At 39.0% G+C, this 16,669-nt stretch overlaps 2 protein-coding genes across 3 annotated transcripts; one reads left to right on the plus strand and one right to left on the minus strand.

Annotated features, from left to right (window-relative positions):
* Positions 1–573: 573 nt before the first annotated feature.
* Positions 574–9,582, minus strand: ralaa (v-ral simian leukemia viral oncogene homolog Aa (ras related)). Of its 2 annotated transcripts, none has more exons than XM_082546605.1 (6): positions 9,447–9,582; positions 9,162–9,334; positions 6,699–6,944; positions 6,395–6,603; positions 5,997–6,171; positions 574–5,883 (listed from the first exon to the last, which is right to left on the minus strand). In XM_082546605.1, the coding sequence occupies exons 3-6, from the start codon at positions 6,810–6,812 to the stop codon at positions 5,761–5,763; spliced, it is 621 nt and encodes a 206-aa protein (XP_082402731.1). In that variant the 5' UTR covers positions 6,813–6,944; positions 9,162–9,334; positions 9,447–9,582; the 3' UTR covers positions 574–5,760. The 2 variants fall into 2 exon arrangements, with proteins under 2 accessions (XP_082402731.1, XP_082402732.1); XM_082546606.1 differs by having other exon boundaries at positions 9,162–9,337.
* Positions 9,254–16,605, plus strand: med1l (mediator complex subunit 1-like). Its single transcript, XM_082546604.1, has 17 exons — positions 9,254–9,375; positions 9,538–9,586; positions 11,041–11,116; positions 11,216–11,270; positions 11,391–11,517; positions 11,603–11,631; positions 11,773–11,844; positions 11,938–12,012; positions 12,200–12,276; positions 12,690–12,752; positions 12,862–12,973; positions 13,098–13,222; positions 13,328–13,434; positions 13,546–13,744; positions 13,855–13,950; positions 15,053–15,155; positions 15,886–16,605. Exons 5-17 carry the CDS (start codon positions 11,392–11,394, stop codon positions 16,151–16,153), a joined length of 1,452 nt encoding a protein of 483 aa, XP_082402730.1. The 5' UTR covers positions 9,254–9,375; positions 9,538–9,586; positions 11,041–11,116; positions 11,216–11,270; position 11,391; the 3' UTR covers positions 16,154–16,605.
* Positions 16,606–16,669: the final 64 nt, after the last annotated feature.

The raw sequence follows: 16,669 nt of genomic DNA on the forward strand, positions 1-16,669 counted from the left end.
GCAATGCACAAGCTCAACCGACACCTTAGTTTGCTCACTATTGTACAATAACATTTCAAATTCTGTGTGCGCATAGATACATTTATATGCAATAAAACTAAAATACCTTACAAATTACAACATCATTCATCGCAGACACGGTGTAACACGAGAAAGATACCTAAAAGCTAAAGCAATTTTTTACGTTTTTCTCTAAACCAAATGCACAAGCTGAAATTGTGACAAATATATTTATTTACCTGTTTTTATTGTTATTTATCCAACAAAGACACTAATAAATGTTACTTTTCCATTTTCTGGCAAGTGTTTTTGTGGTGTGTTTTTATGGACATGTCTTGCTATTTTCCTGGCAATACAGGCCTGCTGAAAGACTTCATGAGTTTCTAAGGTGCTTAGAAAGAACCTAGACACTTCAAGAGCTTGTTTTATGACCTTAAGATAGTGCTTTTCCTCTAAGAAAGATCAGGGTAAGGAGATAGAGATTATCCATGTTTATACATATAACACAGCACTTCAAAGTTCACCTGTTCAGTGCAAAAAACAATAAACGTATCACACAGAACATACACAAAGTGTTATTAGTAATGTCCACTTTATTTGCCATTTCCAAACTCACAAAAAAAATGAATTGAAATGTAAGCATCACCTCTTGTATTCACAAACAGATAGGCTACATTAGTGGTTATGTTAAAAATAAGTAAACATGAAGGAAAAATTTAACTGATGGCATACATACAACCATCCAATCAATTACATAGATACCTATAGATTTCTTTTTTTACTCCAAGGGTATAGAAAAGGCAAAACAAGTTATCTGAATACCCAGTAGGACAGTTCGCTCATAGCGTTCACACAAACATCTGTTTTAGTATTTCACTGAAATTTTTCGGGCTATCAAGTCTATTAAATTAATATGTGGAAACAAAGTAACAGCAGTAGAATGATTATGAATGATGTCTCCTTGAATAAACAAAAACCCACAACAAACAACTGAAACAAGAAAGACTTTGTTTAGCCAGTGTTATAGTATGCAAGCATTACGGTAGTCACTTTATGTAGGGCAGCTTCTGTAATCCTCAACAATGAAGACACAATGCGGTTAATGTAATAATCTCAAGCTAAAGAAGGAGAGTAATAATAAACTGGGATCTTTATGCTCATTCCAGTTTCTGTGCGTGCCACTTTAACTTTCAGGGCGTTTCAATCATTATGTGGTGTACTGGAGTTTACAGAGGTGGGACCAAGTCATTGTTTTGCAAGTCTCAAGTAAGTCTCAAGTCTTTATCCTCAAGTCTCAAGTCAAGTCTCAAGTAATGTCAGGCAAGTCAGAGTCGAGTCTCAAGTCACTGGTGTAAAAGTCCGAGTCAAGTCACAAGTCTGAAACTTTGAATTTCAAGTCCTTTCGAGTCTTTAAAAAAAAAAAAAAGAAAAAAGTATGTTGCAGTTATGCTAAATGTAAATATTAGACCATGTAATTTTTAAATCTGTGTTTTTCTCAACACATGACAAAATAGTGAACTTAGAAAATATACACAAATTGTGAAATTGCACCTCTTTAAAATGCAGCTCAATTAAACCTAGCTCCAAGAATAATTTTCACCGACAGTTCTGAGATAAGCTGCATGTTATTCTTGGATGCGGTTGTAGGACCGGTGTTGTGCCAAAAAGTGATTGTCTGCCAAAAACTGATTTCCGGTATTTGCCAAAAAGCGATTGCTCATATTTAAAGTGCTATAAGTAACTTGTTGGGCTATAATATGTTAAACATATGTCAAATGCATCCCTTATGGATGACATAAAGTCATCTTGAGCCACAAACAACATTCGTGTAGCAAGATACAAGCCGCAATCAGTTTTTGGCAGCGACTTTTATATAACCTTTATTTATGCAGTAAAAAAAATCTCATTAACATTAAAAATGTATTTTGTAAGAGTAAGTTGCCCAACAGGACAGCAGAAATGGCAGCAAATATTACAATAGTTCTGTAAAAATATTTTAAGTGGGGATAAAGGACCGGATTGGTTATAATGTAAGTACAAGTTGTAAAGATACTTAAAAAACAGATAAATTTTTAATTCTTTATGTAACCCCTTTGTATCCCCTGTTCACCGAAGTCTATTTACGAACATACGTAAAGATGTTACACATAAAAAATACACAGAAACACTGGAAATCAGTTTTTGGCAGACAATCACTTTTTGGCACAACACCGGCTTTAAAATCGCATGACAAAAATATCATATACATTAAAAAAAACTAGTTAGATGAAGTCAGCTATCTCATCGTAGCATATTTATATGCATATTTATAATTATACGGTTCTTGTGAGTGCATACACTCGTGAAGTTTAGTAACTTCCGGTCACTGCAACAAGCCCAGGTACAGTTTACCGACGGATGGGTGCAGGACCTTGAAATGCACCGTGTAGAAAGTAAAGACCATCGTACGTATCATAAGTTTACCAGTCTCACAAATAGTCTTCATAAATACACATTCGTTATCCGTTTATTAATATAACCTTTGAGCTTAACGGTAATTAATTAGTAGTGGAAATAATTTCTGGTACGCCTTACAGAAATGTAGCAGTGACAATAATATTGTATGCTGTAATCGCACTGGACAATTAGTGATACAAAACAACTGTTTTATTCTGTGAATAAAAGTATATGTTTTTGTCAATGTACCATAATAACAGAAGCGAAACGCAATATTGTGTCAGGACAATTCACTATTTATGCACAATAAATAAAGGAGCATAGCGCGACCATTTCTGTTCAGCGCCAGACTTGCTTGTAACCTATATCACCAATTATGTTATGAAAATGACGTATTAACTACTAAAAAACACTGACCTTCGTGTAAATGCTTGGAGCAGACTAACCTGTGAGCTGGAGTGTTCTGGGACGTTATATTTGATCTTTGAATGGCTGCAATCCAGGCCACCCGTCGTGTCTTTGTTACTTCGGAAACATGGCTTGAACAATTTCTCTTCAACGACGTAATCCGATAACAACCGATCTCTTTACCCGTCGGCTTCCCGTGGCTGCCATGCGACCGGCTATTGCAATTAATAATACAACAGCTTCTTGACATTTTTGTGTTTCTTTTTATCGCTGTGTGACTGATTTCAATTGAAAGCCTGCGTGCGCTAGTACCGCTTGCCACGAGTTCCCAGAATCCTTTGCGGTTCTACCCGTGAATGACGTCACATTTTCAATCTCTATATAATATGCATGTTAAATTTTATATTTGGGGTAAAATATCAAGTCTTTTCAAGTAAACCGGTTCAAGTCCAATTCAAGTCCCAAGTCATTGGTGTAAAAGTCCAAGTCAAGTCACAAGTCTTAGAACATTTTTTCAAGTCAAGTCTAAAGTCATAAAATTAATGACTCGAGTCTGACTCGAGTCCAAGTCATGTGACTCGAGTCCACACCTCTGGGAGTTTAGCCCTTAGGACATATATTAGAATAAACTGCTTACCAATCAGTTTGATGCCACCTCACGTTACTGTTTTAAAGTCCAACTCCTCCTACTATGTGCTTTGCTGTAGACATGAGTTGCATGATAAACGCACATTAAAAAGACAAACATACAGACAAAAGAAAGCTTCATAGCTGTTGGATGACACACTTTTTTCCAAACTGCAGTCAGATCTGTAAATGGCGCTCCAGCTCAAGTGCTTCTAGTTCTCAATAGTTTCTAGACCCAGTCAGTGTTTTAAACTGTTTCCAAGTTTCACATTTCCTCTTTGCAATTACAGCAAACATTTTGCATAGACTCCAGTGTTGGGCACGTTATTGGTTGTGGCAATCTTTTAGTGTAAATGGTGAGCAGCTTATTAAGTTAACGATTGGTAGTGAATCAGAGAGAAAAATGGCAACAACCTCAATGTGGCTGTTTAACTTTACTGAAATATTAAAAACAAATAATAAGTTACTAAAAATAAATTATATTGTTCACAAGAAAAGAAAAGGCTCAGTCATAAATTAAGAAACAAGGGGCAGTTTTCACAGTGTATTTTGGTCTATGCATTCTCAATTTGCCAATTTCTATACACTGTTTCAACCTTTGCCTCTAAAATGCCATCTACAAGATAAAATGAACACATTCGGCATGTTACTACAGCACTGTAACACAGGGTAGCCTTGCACAAAAAGTAGCAAAGTAGAACGCCAGTGACCTCTAAACTCTGCAAATCATTGGCAGTCTAAGATTACAGGCAAACAGGATGAGTATGAGGGGATGTTTCACATTCACAATGGACAGAGAGGCAACAGTGACGCACTGCACAAGAATTACTAAAGCCCTCATAACCTTGCATTTCTTTCCCCAGGCGAATCAGACTGAAATCTCGACGCTTCCCGACACTCCTTTTGACTTTTGCAAAGACTGTAGTGCTTACTTTTGATGCTCGTTACAGCAAGCTGTCATTCACTTCAAATAATAAGTGGGCACTTGTTTGTACTAGCTAGCGTTTTTCTTTGGCGACTAAAACTTTTTTTGGACAAGTATCACCTCACGTCTATGCAGCCTGCAGTCTCATTTTCATTTCATGCCTTAAAAATGATCTATTCATTAATTTACCCCAGCTTTCCAATTAAGGACTTTTCCATTTAACAAAAGGAAAAAGGAGATACAAGTTTGCAGATTAAATGTCAGGAAAAATTATAAATGAAAAAAGACATTTTTTACATGTTACAATGTGTTTCTTTGTTTTTAAAATTAAGATGTGTCAGCATGTAAGGGATGTAGTGTTATGGAATCACCTTTTATCTGAGCACCAGGGATTCCTTTATCGCAAAAAAGACAATGCCAAGTGAGGTAAAACTTCTGAAATGTTAGAATTGAAAAAGAGTTCAAGTGTTGCAAAATCTCTCACAGATTCAAGGGTAACAATTAATGTCCATTGTGCATTTGAGAAGACTCAAAAGTCTGTGGGGTAAGGGGAGAGATTAGTGGAAACATTAGTGCGCTTATCTTACACTGGGTGATATGATAGAGGAGAAGAAGGGAAATGTTTGACGTCACGACTAAAAAGAAGTATACTTAACTGTACAACGTAGTAAAACTGAGGTGTAAAACGACAAATAGGAATGGCATCAAATTTTGTCTCGAGCTTTGATAATGAAACTTTTTCTAATTGAAAGGTTTCATAGGCTCAGTGCAATGTTCATCTCCTCTGTGGCTCTTGATGAACTCTGGGTTGACACTACACTGCCGAGTCTGTTAACTAACCCTTCTTACCAAAGATGGTGGATTAATTAAAAGGGATTGGGGCTTTCCAGTACTGAGCTCCAGTTACATCTTCCCTGTTTAAACCTTGGCGCTTAGACTTTCATTTAAATCTTTTTTTCAACTTGCACTGCACAGCTCTCTTAATATGTGTGTTACACACACACACACGTCAGACTTTACAATGAAAAGTTTTGGAACATTTCAGGACTTAGCCTCTCAAGCTTAGGTCTAAATTAAAAACACCACTGAATTATTACACTCTGTAATGTGGGCAGAGTGAGAAAGAGAGAGAGTACATAAATTATTTGGAGTGTCAGCACATAAAAAGTTAGAGCTATAAATGGTGTATGAAGCGCCACCTTACTACTTCCTGACACATGGTCAGATGTCCTGTTAACCAGGAACAGAAGGTCATGGTCAGGTATGGGCACAAAAAATTAAATTAAATTAAAATTTAAAAAAAAAAAAGCAAAAGTCTGAGAAATGCGTATGTACATAAGCAGCGAGCCTGCTCCCTCTAACGACTATAAAATACAGCATCTCTCTCTAATTCTCTTGGCCAAACTTTTACTTTTCTTCTTCCCGTTTTTCTCTTTGCTGTCCTCCATTTTTCTTGCCCGGATCTCTCTCATTAGGTCGAAAAAAACCTGTTAACAGGAGAACATAAAAAACACAAGTGTTCACATTTCTGTGTTTATGTGTCTGTTTTGCTTGGTGTCAGCATAGGAAGGAATTATTATGTTCAGCAAGTTAAACAAACCTTGTCAACATTGGCACGAGTTTTGGCCGAAGTCTCCACGTAGCACACGCCCCACTGCTCTGCACGTGCCTTTGCCTCATCTGCGCTAACCTGCCGTCGGTCGTCCAAGTCTGACTTATTACCAACCAGGAGAAAGGGCACATTCTCATCCTCCTTCACTCGCAGAATTTGCTCTCTGCAAAATGAACAGGAAATCTCATTCAGCCGTGAATTATGTAAATAAACAGAGCGCTGCATGGTAAATGCACAAAATCCTTACTCATATGCGTCTAGTCAACCTGATGGAAGAAAAACCTTGAGTTGTGATGAAGTATCAAAAAAGCAAAGGAAGAAGAATAGCTTAATTACATCCTAATGGATGGGTAAGTGCTTCATTAAAAGAATCTAAGTGGCTGCACCTGAAGTCTACTGTTGCTGCAAAAGACTCCAGCTCTGTGATGGAAAATACGCAGAGGAAACCCTCGCCACTTCGGAAGTAGTTATCCCGGATGGCTGCGTAGTCCTCTTGCCCGGCTGTATCAAGGATGTCAATTTGCACCTCCTCTCCATCCAGCACCACTTTCTTCCTGTAACTGTCTGCTTTAGTGGGCTCGTAGTCTTCAACAAACTAGAAAACAGAAAGAGATCCATTATGCCAGAGTTTTTTTTATTAAAACCTCAAAACTGGAATTTCAGTTGAGTACTGTGATGTGAGCAGCTCACCTCATCATACATGAACTGGAGTGTAAGAGCTGATTTGCCCACTCCTCCACTGCCAACCATTATCACTTTGTGAAGGGCTAGAGAGTTCTGCCCTTTTGGCTTTGCAGCTGCCATGGCTCTGTGTACCGAGAGATGCAAGTATCAAAGGGAGAAAGTGCAAGATGGCGGGAAGGGATTGTGAAATGTGAGGACTGCAAAAATCAGATCCAAAGACTGCAGGTCCAACAAAGGGCTGAATGATAGTTCCTGTGGAGAATTTAAAAAAGAAAAGAAAAAAAGAGAAAGATGTTGCATCATATTTTCCAGTGCCTCCAGGTTCCATTTCTGCATTTTGATTGCACAGTCATCATGGTAATAAATCCCAAACCAATAAAAGGCTAAAAAGCAGAAACTACAATTAGACTTGAGACGTCGCACAAAAGAATGATTCTCGGTAGCTTAACAAGAATGCAGGAAACATTGTCATGACACAAGACTGACGCATTAGAAATGCAAATTTATTTCATTATAAATTCTGCTCTGAAGCCATTTGCCTGTGCAAATAGCACCTATCCCTTACTGCCTTAAGCAGTATTACTTTCCTCTTTACAAACGCGACCGCAATACCACTTGACCTGTTAACAATTCAGGCCATAAGTATTCAGAAGTAACAGAAATCAGATCACACAAATTGTAAACGTGGCTCTAATTTCCAGCTGTACATTTAGTTTTTACATCTTGGTTAGTTGTGAAACACAAGCTGGAGAAAGCAATAGAAGTGCAAGTTACTACTGGTAGAAATATTACCCCTGGCATAATTTCCTCATACAAGAGACAAGAAATAATTTTCTTGTCCATGCAAAGACATTTACTAATCGATTTTATTTATTAATTTTTCCCTCTCAGATGTCTGAAGGTACACAAAGATTTGAAAGATTTATGAATATGTTGTTTGAATCAGTTTTAGGCCTAGTCCAGCAAAGGGATTCCTAACTTCTCCCAAGAAACTAACTCTTTAATTCCTGTGTAAAAACAGTTGTTAAGGTTATACCAAACAAACTGGTCGAAACATGACCCTCACATCACAGATGCACTGGCCAATCTACAACATAGCAAAAGGGTACATTTAACATAATCTTAAACCTCTTTTGCGTGTTGCTAAAATACCGAAACACAAATACCAATTCAGAAAGGCGCCTTGTGGGTGCAGTACTTTCGGCAGCCAAGTGTCACTACAAATACACATTGGAGCCTGAGGACCAAATACTGCTTGTCAATAGCACAGAAAAGGTAACGTTAACTACAAATAAAGCGCACAAATTCCACTAATAGAACAGTTTTAAGTGAACCTGCCCTAAGAAAAGGGAGACAAGTTTTGAAAAGTTGGCAGTACTTTATATGTCTTTGACAACAGTGGATAAAATGTGACACATGATAAAGCCATTGAGTGGCCTCTTTTCCATACTGGACTGTCCAAGAACACTATAGAAAATGCATACTGTCCAGAAATGTGTGTTCAAGCCCTTTCCTAAAGGCCAACACAAACCCTTTTTTGGGGGGGGGGGGAAAATCAGGGATAAGCATGGGCTTGCAGCCAATTCGTCACTACACAAATTAACATAAAAGGTTTATATTTACTGCAAGTCAATAGTACTATAAAGAACTGAAGGAATGTTGCTTTACTTTCATCTTTTAAAGCTGCAAACATCTCTTAACAAGTTGTTTTGAGTGGAAGTGAAAAGGGAACTATTAACGAGTCAGTCGTTCTGGGCTTGGAGAGGCGTTTAACAACAATTTCTAAACAAACCCAAGTCACCTTATGTAAAGACAGTGAGACTGTAGAGACAATACTATGCCTTCAGTTTACAATCATCAGCACAAATGTGGGTGGAAAGTCAATACACCAGTTAGACAAATTAGTCAGCGAGTCATTATTTAGCAAATAAAAAACAAACAAGACGCCACACCATAAGCACACCAAGAATACAAAAAAACAAAATACTATACACAAAAATCATCACATAACATGAACTGAGAAATCAACTATTTAACCAACTATTTCAATAAAAGAAACTAGCACAGCAAATGTCAGTGTACACGTCCCTAACAACAACGTTAACTTATTAGCAACTTAGCTGGTTGACTGCTGGGCAATGTGGCTAACAAGCTAACTATGCTACCGGGCAGGTAAATGCCACCTGACATCAAAGTAACATTTCAGGATGAAGATAACATCTGAAAGACACGTCTCTAAAAGCGGATATTCTGCAACAGATGTTCGCTCGTTGCTTCCAAACTCAGTAGCTTCCTCGTTAGCGAGGGCGAGTGTGGACACACAGGGGGGGGTAAAGGGGAAAAACCGGCTAGCGAGCAGCTAATCATAACTAAATGATGCGACGCTAATAAAACTGAAAGACAAGCAGGGTCCGTTGCACCAGTACCAGGTCTTGTATTAACACAAATCCAAAAATAAACAGCACTCACCTTGGCAAAAGGTCTGATGAAGCGGAATTTAAGGTGGCGAAACGAAACGACTCAGCTAGCTACTTGTTAGCTCATGGCTAGCTTTCTAGCTAACTCCAGAGACCCGGCTGGTAGCTGTTAGCAGCAGACTGACTGCACGTCCTGTGGGCTTGGCTCCGACTGACAACGCCCGCCTGCTTGGGAGAAGCACACAGCGTCTCACTTTGACTTTAGTGTGTGAGTGTAATATTTTCTTTCAGATAAAAAAAAAATATAGCCCCGGGTATGGACATATCAGATAATTACCCTCGCAGTTGAGCATACAGTACAATGCAGATTAGGAACAGCGGATGAAAGGTACCACATAACTGATTAACTGGCTAATCCGCATAAATAGTGGCAGGTTTGTTCAAAAGGAGAAGAGTGAAGAGACCTCCACATGCCAGGTATGTCGGTTTGAATATAGTGTTCTCACTAAATAAACACACAATTTAAGTTAAAAAAAAATGCGCAAATGTAAATAACACATCTTAAAATGGGAAGAAAGTTTAATTTTATTTTTTCCCATCAATCTCCTGTTTTTCGACGCTTTAGATGATGGACAGGGTCACAATTCCAGAGCTGTGTTTGAAGTTTGCAGAGAAGAGTTGGGCTGACACTTTTCAGCTTGTCCGAAGGTGTATGGTGAGGCAGACTTCATTAAATAAAAATGAAAATGCCTCTACTCAAATGGTCTATTTGAATCATTTTAGTTGTACGGTTAGGGTTTTTTTTTTTTTTTTTTTTTTTTAAATCTCGTCTTACGCAAAAGAGATTACTCATTTTATTTCTAATTTAAACTAAGACCCCCTCCTTTGTTTTGTTTGGGGTTTAAAGGGGGTATGTTGCGTTATGTGGCTGGTTAGTGCATGGCTCTGCTAATATGATAATGTGGTGTGAACTGGTGTGGCTATCCACTCAGAATGAGATCATTCATCCTGGAACACACACGGCTTTGTTTTTTTTGATCAGCGGTCCTTTTTTTTTCTTCTTCTTCTTCTCTTTTTTTGCATTGACTGGTATCACTTAACCTACTTGGATTTACTTATCAAGCACCTGGTACAGTGTATGGAGTAAAGCCTTCAAATCAAAACAAAGTAGTTTGACTGTGGGTTGTTGGTTATCTTTATGGCATTGGCTTTGATTCCACTTTTTAACAGCATCCCTTTTGGCCAGACATGCACTACTGCTGGCTTAATTAATTTTCCTTTGCACTATTTATTGATTCTTAAATAGAGGATGTCCCTCTTGTACATGTATATTATTTGGTTAGAGGTTTGAGAGTTCAAGCACTGACATGAGGCAAACGGGCTGTACTCTGTGCAGTCACTATTATTATTGTTCTATCTGTATGCTGGGCCTCTGTGAGAAGAGAGGGTTGGTTAGTTTTCTTTAGATTTGTCATGGGTGGAGCAGCAGGGTAGATAATACTTTTGGATTAATGTGGAGTGGAGCTTGGCAGTGGTCAGTCTCTGGAGTGTGTTGAAGAAATGTGATTGCTTGGTGGTCTGAAGTGATGTGTGGTCCAAAGGGATAAGGCATCTGGGGCTAGTTATCAATTTCTCTTCCAGCAGTGATCTTAAAGAGAACTTGTGAAGAAGTGGGGTTCTTCTTCTTCAAAAAAAATTAAGTACAATAATTTCAAACTCCTAGTTCCAAAACATTTGTTTCATTAAACACACACATCCCAGTATGAAAAGCATGCAAATGTCAGTGTTTTCCTTGAGATGGTGTCATGCAGTTTGTGTTGCATGGTGAGATGGGCAGACAGGACCAAAGGCTGTTTGCACAAGACTTTGCTTTTGCCATACAAACAGTCCATTGTTGTTTTCTTTGTCTCTCGCCTTTGTTCCTATAATAGGAGAAATCCAGAGATGAATCCAGATCCCGTAAGCCACTGGAAAGATCCCTGGAAAAACTCCAGGAAGAATCAAACGGTATGTGAGTAACATGTGTTTTTATTTATTTATTTATTTATTTATTTTTTTGAAGTATTTTTACTTTACGTAAGTAAAATGAATCTCGTTATGTTTCAGTGTGCACCATCAACACCACAAAGCTCCGCCTAGAGATTATCGCAAAACAACAAGGGTATAAAACTGACCTCCATGGCTTTGTTTTTGCTTTTTAGACTCATATCTTTCCTCATCTGTTTTTCTATTAATCTACTGTGATGACACCTTGTTATCCATATGAATCTTTTCTCCCAAGGATGAGCTTTCATTTTGCTGAGGCCACGTGCTATTTATCAGCTGATTTATTCTACGTTGAGGTATTGTTGTTGCCGTGTGGTGAAGTGGAGGAGGTGAAGGTGGTCCCTCACGGAGAATCCCCTGTTGTAAGTGGACTGTGCTGTTTCCAGCAAGTCATTAGAACTTCTCACCTTTTGCTAATCATGCTGATAAAATAAAACTGTCTCTTAGCCCAGTGAATCCCTGCTTCAGCTGCTAAGGTAAGGGAATGGATTGCTTTTAAATTTACATTTTTCTTGCAGTAAGCAGTGCCATTATCCACTAAATTTTTTTAAGAGCATAATGACAGCACTAATGGTTTTAGCTCTATTTGCTGATTGTGCTGCTTTCTGGGTGCACAGGTCCAAAAACTTTGCCGCCTTCTCCCTGAAGTTACAAGGCCTCTTTGCCCAGTACAACATCCCTGGAGACAAGTGCCTACCTCAGCTTATCAAATATTCTTTAGCTCTTATAAATCTGAGGCTCTTGTGATCATTTAGCCATGTGTTCCCTTTTTTCTTTTCCAGTGAAATTAAATTTAAATTGTTGGCATCTCTACAGTGCCTTGGGAAAGACTTATGGAAAATCGCTCATTTGCCAAGGTGTGTGACAAAGCAACAACTTTCCAAAAGTCTGTCTGCTTAAAACAAAATGAATTCCTGTTCAGTGCTTCAATTTAAATTTCATAAACCAAAACGCATGTATATAAAATGATCAGGAGAGTAAATAATTGTAGCTCTTCATATAAACTGCAGTTTTTTTTTTGTTTGTATTTTTTCCTCTTTTCAGGGAACAAAAGTATTTTGACCCTGAAATGGACTTGATAAACAATGGCAGGATAGGGGATTTAATCATGGGAAAAGAAGGTATAGTTACACTTGTATATTGAATTGGTTGTATTTAAATTATGCAAATTAAATTCTAGATCAAGAGTGTCAAATATAAGGTGCGGGGGCCAGAATTGGCCCAGTAATGACTCCAATCTGGCCCACTGGACGGCTTTGGAAAATGTGAAAGATGTAAAACTTTATTTTCACAAGTTTTACAACTTTCCTTCTGATAAACACCTCCCCCACAGTCAACCACACCACACAAAGTAATAGATAAACAATTAGGTGATGTAAAAGTTTTCACTGTCTATTATAGAAAAGTCATTAAAATTGAAGTTAAATGTATTTACACTGACAGAAAGGGAAGTGTCACTGGTCTGGCCTAATTAAGAGGAAACTAGGCTGAATTTGGCTCATGGTGTAAAATGAGTTTGACATCCCTGTTCTAGATTGTCCTTTCACCATGCGGTTCTTTATTCCTCCAACCAATGGAACAAAAACTTTGGTGTCAGGTAAGCTTCTGAGTTAAAAACGTGATAAATTGCGTTCTCTTTCATTCAGTTCATTCAATACAGGTGTCATCGGAGATGTTAAAAGTAATAGATTTTCCTCAAATGACAGACTTGAATCCAGTTGTTCAAGCCGCCCAGGTTACTGTAGTTGTCAGCAATGTGACCCACAAGCTTCAGATGGCATCTGTGGTCCCTCAGCCTCCCCAGCTGGATCCTCAGGGGTATCTGCCTGCTTTCTGATTTTTAATCTCTCACCCAGCGGGACACGTTTCATTTTCCATTTATGAGTGAGTCTGACTGTCACTAGCGTTGGTGTTAATGGAGTACAATTGTGTCCTGGAGCAGTTATCCTGTGTTTGTTCCGCTGAATGAGGTGCCAAATGAAATGCTGCCTGCCTGTTTCCTGCTTAAACTGCAGCCAGCTATGCCCGTGATGCCGTCTTTTGTAAAGAAGCTCAGCCAAATTACAGGTCAGGGAGGCTTTCATGAGTATTTTGTGAAATGGACATGAAACAAAAAGCCTGCTCATTACTGCTGCTCTGTCTCCGATTATTTCCTACATGTGACTGTACCAGATGTTGACCTGCAGTGGGCACCCTTACCCAAGCTTCTCATGAGAGATTCATTAAGCGCAAACAGCTCCTGGGAGATGACATACGAAAGCAACATGATTTTTACAGTGGTATGAGGATACTATTTATTATAAGTGGAAAAGGTAAAAGAGGGGTTAGTATTGAATATGTAATTTATGCATTTAAAAAAAAAAAAAAAAGATCAATGTTTATTCATCTAGACTCTTCCTGGTGGTGTGATGCATAGTTATGTTTTCCCTGGAGCTGCATGGGATGTGCCTGCCCACAGGGGGGCTGTGGTGGACAGTGTTCCCTTCACCCACCCTGGTCATGTCCCAGCCCTGCTGGAGCTGCTGCGCCACCAGTGTGCCATTAACACCCTGCTGAGGAGCTGTTTCATATTTCACTGTGCCAGTCCAGGTAGGAGTGTTTTTACATTACAAAACCGGTCGACACAGAGATGGTGTAAAGTGGGCAGCAAACATTGTTGTGCTTAAAATATGTAACGCTTCATTTATGCATCTTACCAGGTTCAGTTTGTGGCCTGCATTTTGAAGTCCTTCCAGAGTCTGACAGCAGCTTTTCTGTGACCTTCCAGCCACCTGACGCTGACTCCCTGGGTGTTTGTGAGCATTAAGTTCATTTCAAATTTGGGAAAAAATTAGCTGTTTTAAAAGTTTATCCTTTTTAATATATCTATTTTTTTTTTAACCTATATGCAATAATCAAATGCATATAGGCATAAAGACATGGTCAAGACAACCTGCTGAAGCTCAAACTGAACATCAGAATGGGGAAGAAATATGGTTTAAGTGACTTTTCATTTGGCATGGTAGTACCAATTGGGCTGGTCTGAGTATAAACTGCTGATCTACTGGGAGTTTTTGACATCACCACACTCAGAATCATGTTTATGGCCAAGTTTGTACACAAATAAGGAAATTTGTCTTGGTGTCAGGGTGCAAAATCTCTAAGTTTTGCAGAGGATGGTCTGGGAAAAGACTGCAGTGAGTGGAAGTTCTCTGGGTGAAAACACCTTGTTGAGGTCAGAGGAGAATAGCCAGAGTGGTTTGAACTGATAGGAAAACAATGGTAGCTCAAATAGCCAGTTGTTGCAACCAAGATATGCAGAAGTGCATCTCTGAATGCAGAACACCTTGAAGCAGGTGGGCTACAGTAGCAGATGACGCATCGGGTGCTGCTCCTGTCAGTTATGAACCGAAAGCTAAAGTTGCACAATCTCATCAAATTTGGACAATGGAAGATTGTAAAAACATTGCCTGGCCTGAGTTTGCCTGGTCTATTTTTTTCTGTGACATTCAGATGGTAGGGTTAGAAAACAACAACTTGAAAGCATGGCTCTGATTTCCAGTTTCAGGGTGGTGGGGGTGGTAGTGGAGTAGTGAAGGAGATTTTCTTGACACACTGTGGTGCCCTTAGAATCATTTAAATGTCACAGCCTTCTTGAGTGTTGCTGCTAGCAATGTCCACCAGTGTACCCATGACTCCTTCCAGCAGGACGAAGTGTCATGCCACAAAGTACAAGTAATCTCAGCCTGGTTTCTTGAACGTCATCATATTTCCTGCAGGGTTCGTTTTTTGGCTATAAACATGGTGGTAGATGGGCAAATTAAGTAAAAAAAAAAAAACCTGGTTGTAATATCAGTTTGGGAAAATGAACAAGTTAAAGGAATGTGGTGTGTAATTTAAACTGATTTGTGCCCACAGTGCTGGTGAATGTACCGAAACCTCACCAGATTACCTGCAGCTTATTTGGAGCAAATACACGTGATCCTTCCATTAATGAATACCTCTCCTCTGTCATCATGAGGTATGTTTTCTGTCTTTAAGAACCATGCTTACATGCAGATGTTGGTGTAAATGTGATTATTATTTACTCACTCAAGTGTGTGTAACAATGTACAGAAATTCTGCATTATGAAGATCTGTGTGCAGCAGAGTAACTGAATGTAGTTTATTATGCTGATTCATTCATCAGCTACCTGAACAGTGTCTAAACTTTACAGCTTTAACTAGCATAACAAATGTGAGCACATGATTACATGGTAGAATTACAGTAACTCTTTCTCAACCACTAGTACTCATCCTACATTTACAAACATGCTACACACGCCAACAAAAAAGATGCTCTTAATTAAGAGGTTAAACTGTGTGTTCAACACAATGCTTGGCTAACATACCAGCAGCTTCCTTGCTGTTTGTGTTACAACTATAGATTAAACTCTCTTCAGTATGTGTCTTCATCACATTCTCCCGATTCCTCTGCGTTTACATTCTCCCACCGAGCTGCGGCACTTAACCTTTACAGCGCCTGTGTCCCACTGACGTCTCTACTAACACATTGTGACCTTGCACATTTATTTACCTGTGATTTGCTTTCTGTTTAAAGTTCCTGCATGTTTTATTAAGAATATAGATATCTGGTAGCAGACTGTTTCAACAACTGGGTTGTAAGAGGAGGGGATTTGTCTTGTTGCCGTACTGAATTTTAGCTCCACTCCTTCTAGGAACTTTCAGTTGTTTTGTTTTTCTCCACTCAGCTGTATGTCCATCCCTGAGACAATGAGGATGCTATACAACAAGCTCGAGGACATCACCTCTGTCCCACTTTCTCCCAGCTGCTCGGCCACCACAGAGACTGAAAATGACCATTCAGCTCCCTCGAGTACAGCTGTGGCCGACACCAGCAGAGCTTTGGCCACTTTCTCCCAAAGTGCAGCTATGCCGAAGGACGGCTTCAGTGTTGCTGATTTAGCACGTTCTGCCCTGACTGTAGCCAAATCTGAATCTATTCTTGAAATAAATTAAAGTCCCTCCGCCTCCTCTTACCCACCACCCCTTGTAGACACGTTTCAACACAGGGTGGACAACAGGCACAGCTGATCTAAACGTGCATCCACAGCCTTTATGAAAACTCTCACGGGTTAAATCAGCCATAAATATGGACCAGAATAACTGGTATTTGTTTTCCGTTATCAGTTAGAGATGCTAATGTGTAACTGCAGAAGGCTGTGTTTGAATAATTCAGAGTTCATAATCGCATCCATCTCCTGCAGGATGCTTAAATGTCACTTACTATGCATTCCAGCGTGGCAGAGATTACTGGCTGTAAAGATCTGAGGTCTGACATCTGACCTCAGACAGCCAAGAGCCCAGTTGATTGGTACCATGTGAGCCAATCAAACATTGTTAAAGTACATAATGCAGTCTTGATGTTTTGTAAGACTCCACACATTTAAAAAATAAAAATAAAGAAAAAATAGCTTTGGTGTAGCATATGATTCAGCTCTCAAATGCATTCTCTCTAAACCACAATTTAGTTTT

The sequence above is a fragment of the Aulonocara stuartgranti genome (assembly GCF_965226115.1).
Source record: "Aulonocara stuartgranti genome assembly, chromosome: 9".
NCBI classification, from domain to species: Eukaryota; Metazoa; Chordata; class Actinopteri; order Cichliformes; family Cichlidae; genus Aulonocara; species Aulonocara stuartgranti.

Coding starts and splice junctions, on each gene's coding strand:
- ralaa (XM_082546605.1), bottom strand. CDS start 6,812: ATGGCAGCTGCAAAGCCAAAAGGGCAGAACTCTCTAGCCCTTCACAAA. Junction 6,604..6,698: donor TCCAGTTCATGTATGATGAG/GTGAGCTGCTCA, acceptor TCTGTTTTCTAG/TTTGTTGAAGACTACGAGCC. Junction 5,884..5,996: donor CTCGTGCCAATGTTGACAAG/GTTTGTTTAACT, acceptor TCCTGTTAACAG/GTTTTTTTCGACCTAATGAG.
- med1l (XM_082546604.1), top strand. CDS start 11,392: ATGAGCTTTCATTTTGCTGAGGCCACGTGCTATTTATCAGCTGATTTA. Junction 11,518..11,602: donor CTCACGGAGAATCCCCTGTT/GTAAGTGGACTG, acceptor ACTGTCTCTTAG/CCCAGTGAATCCCTGCTTCA. Junction 13,951..15,052: donor CGCTGACTCCCTGGGTGTTT/GTGAGCATTAAG, acceptor TTGTGCCCACAG/TGCTGGTGAATGTACCGAAA.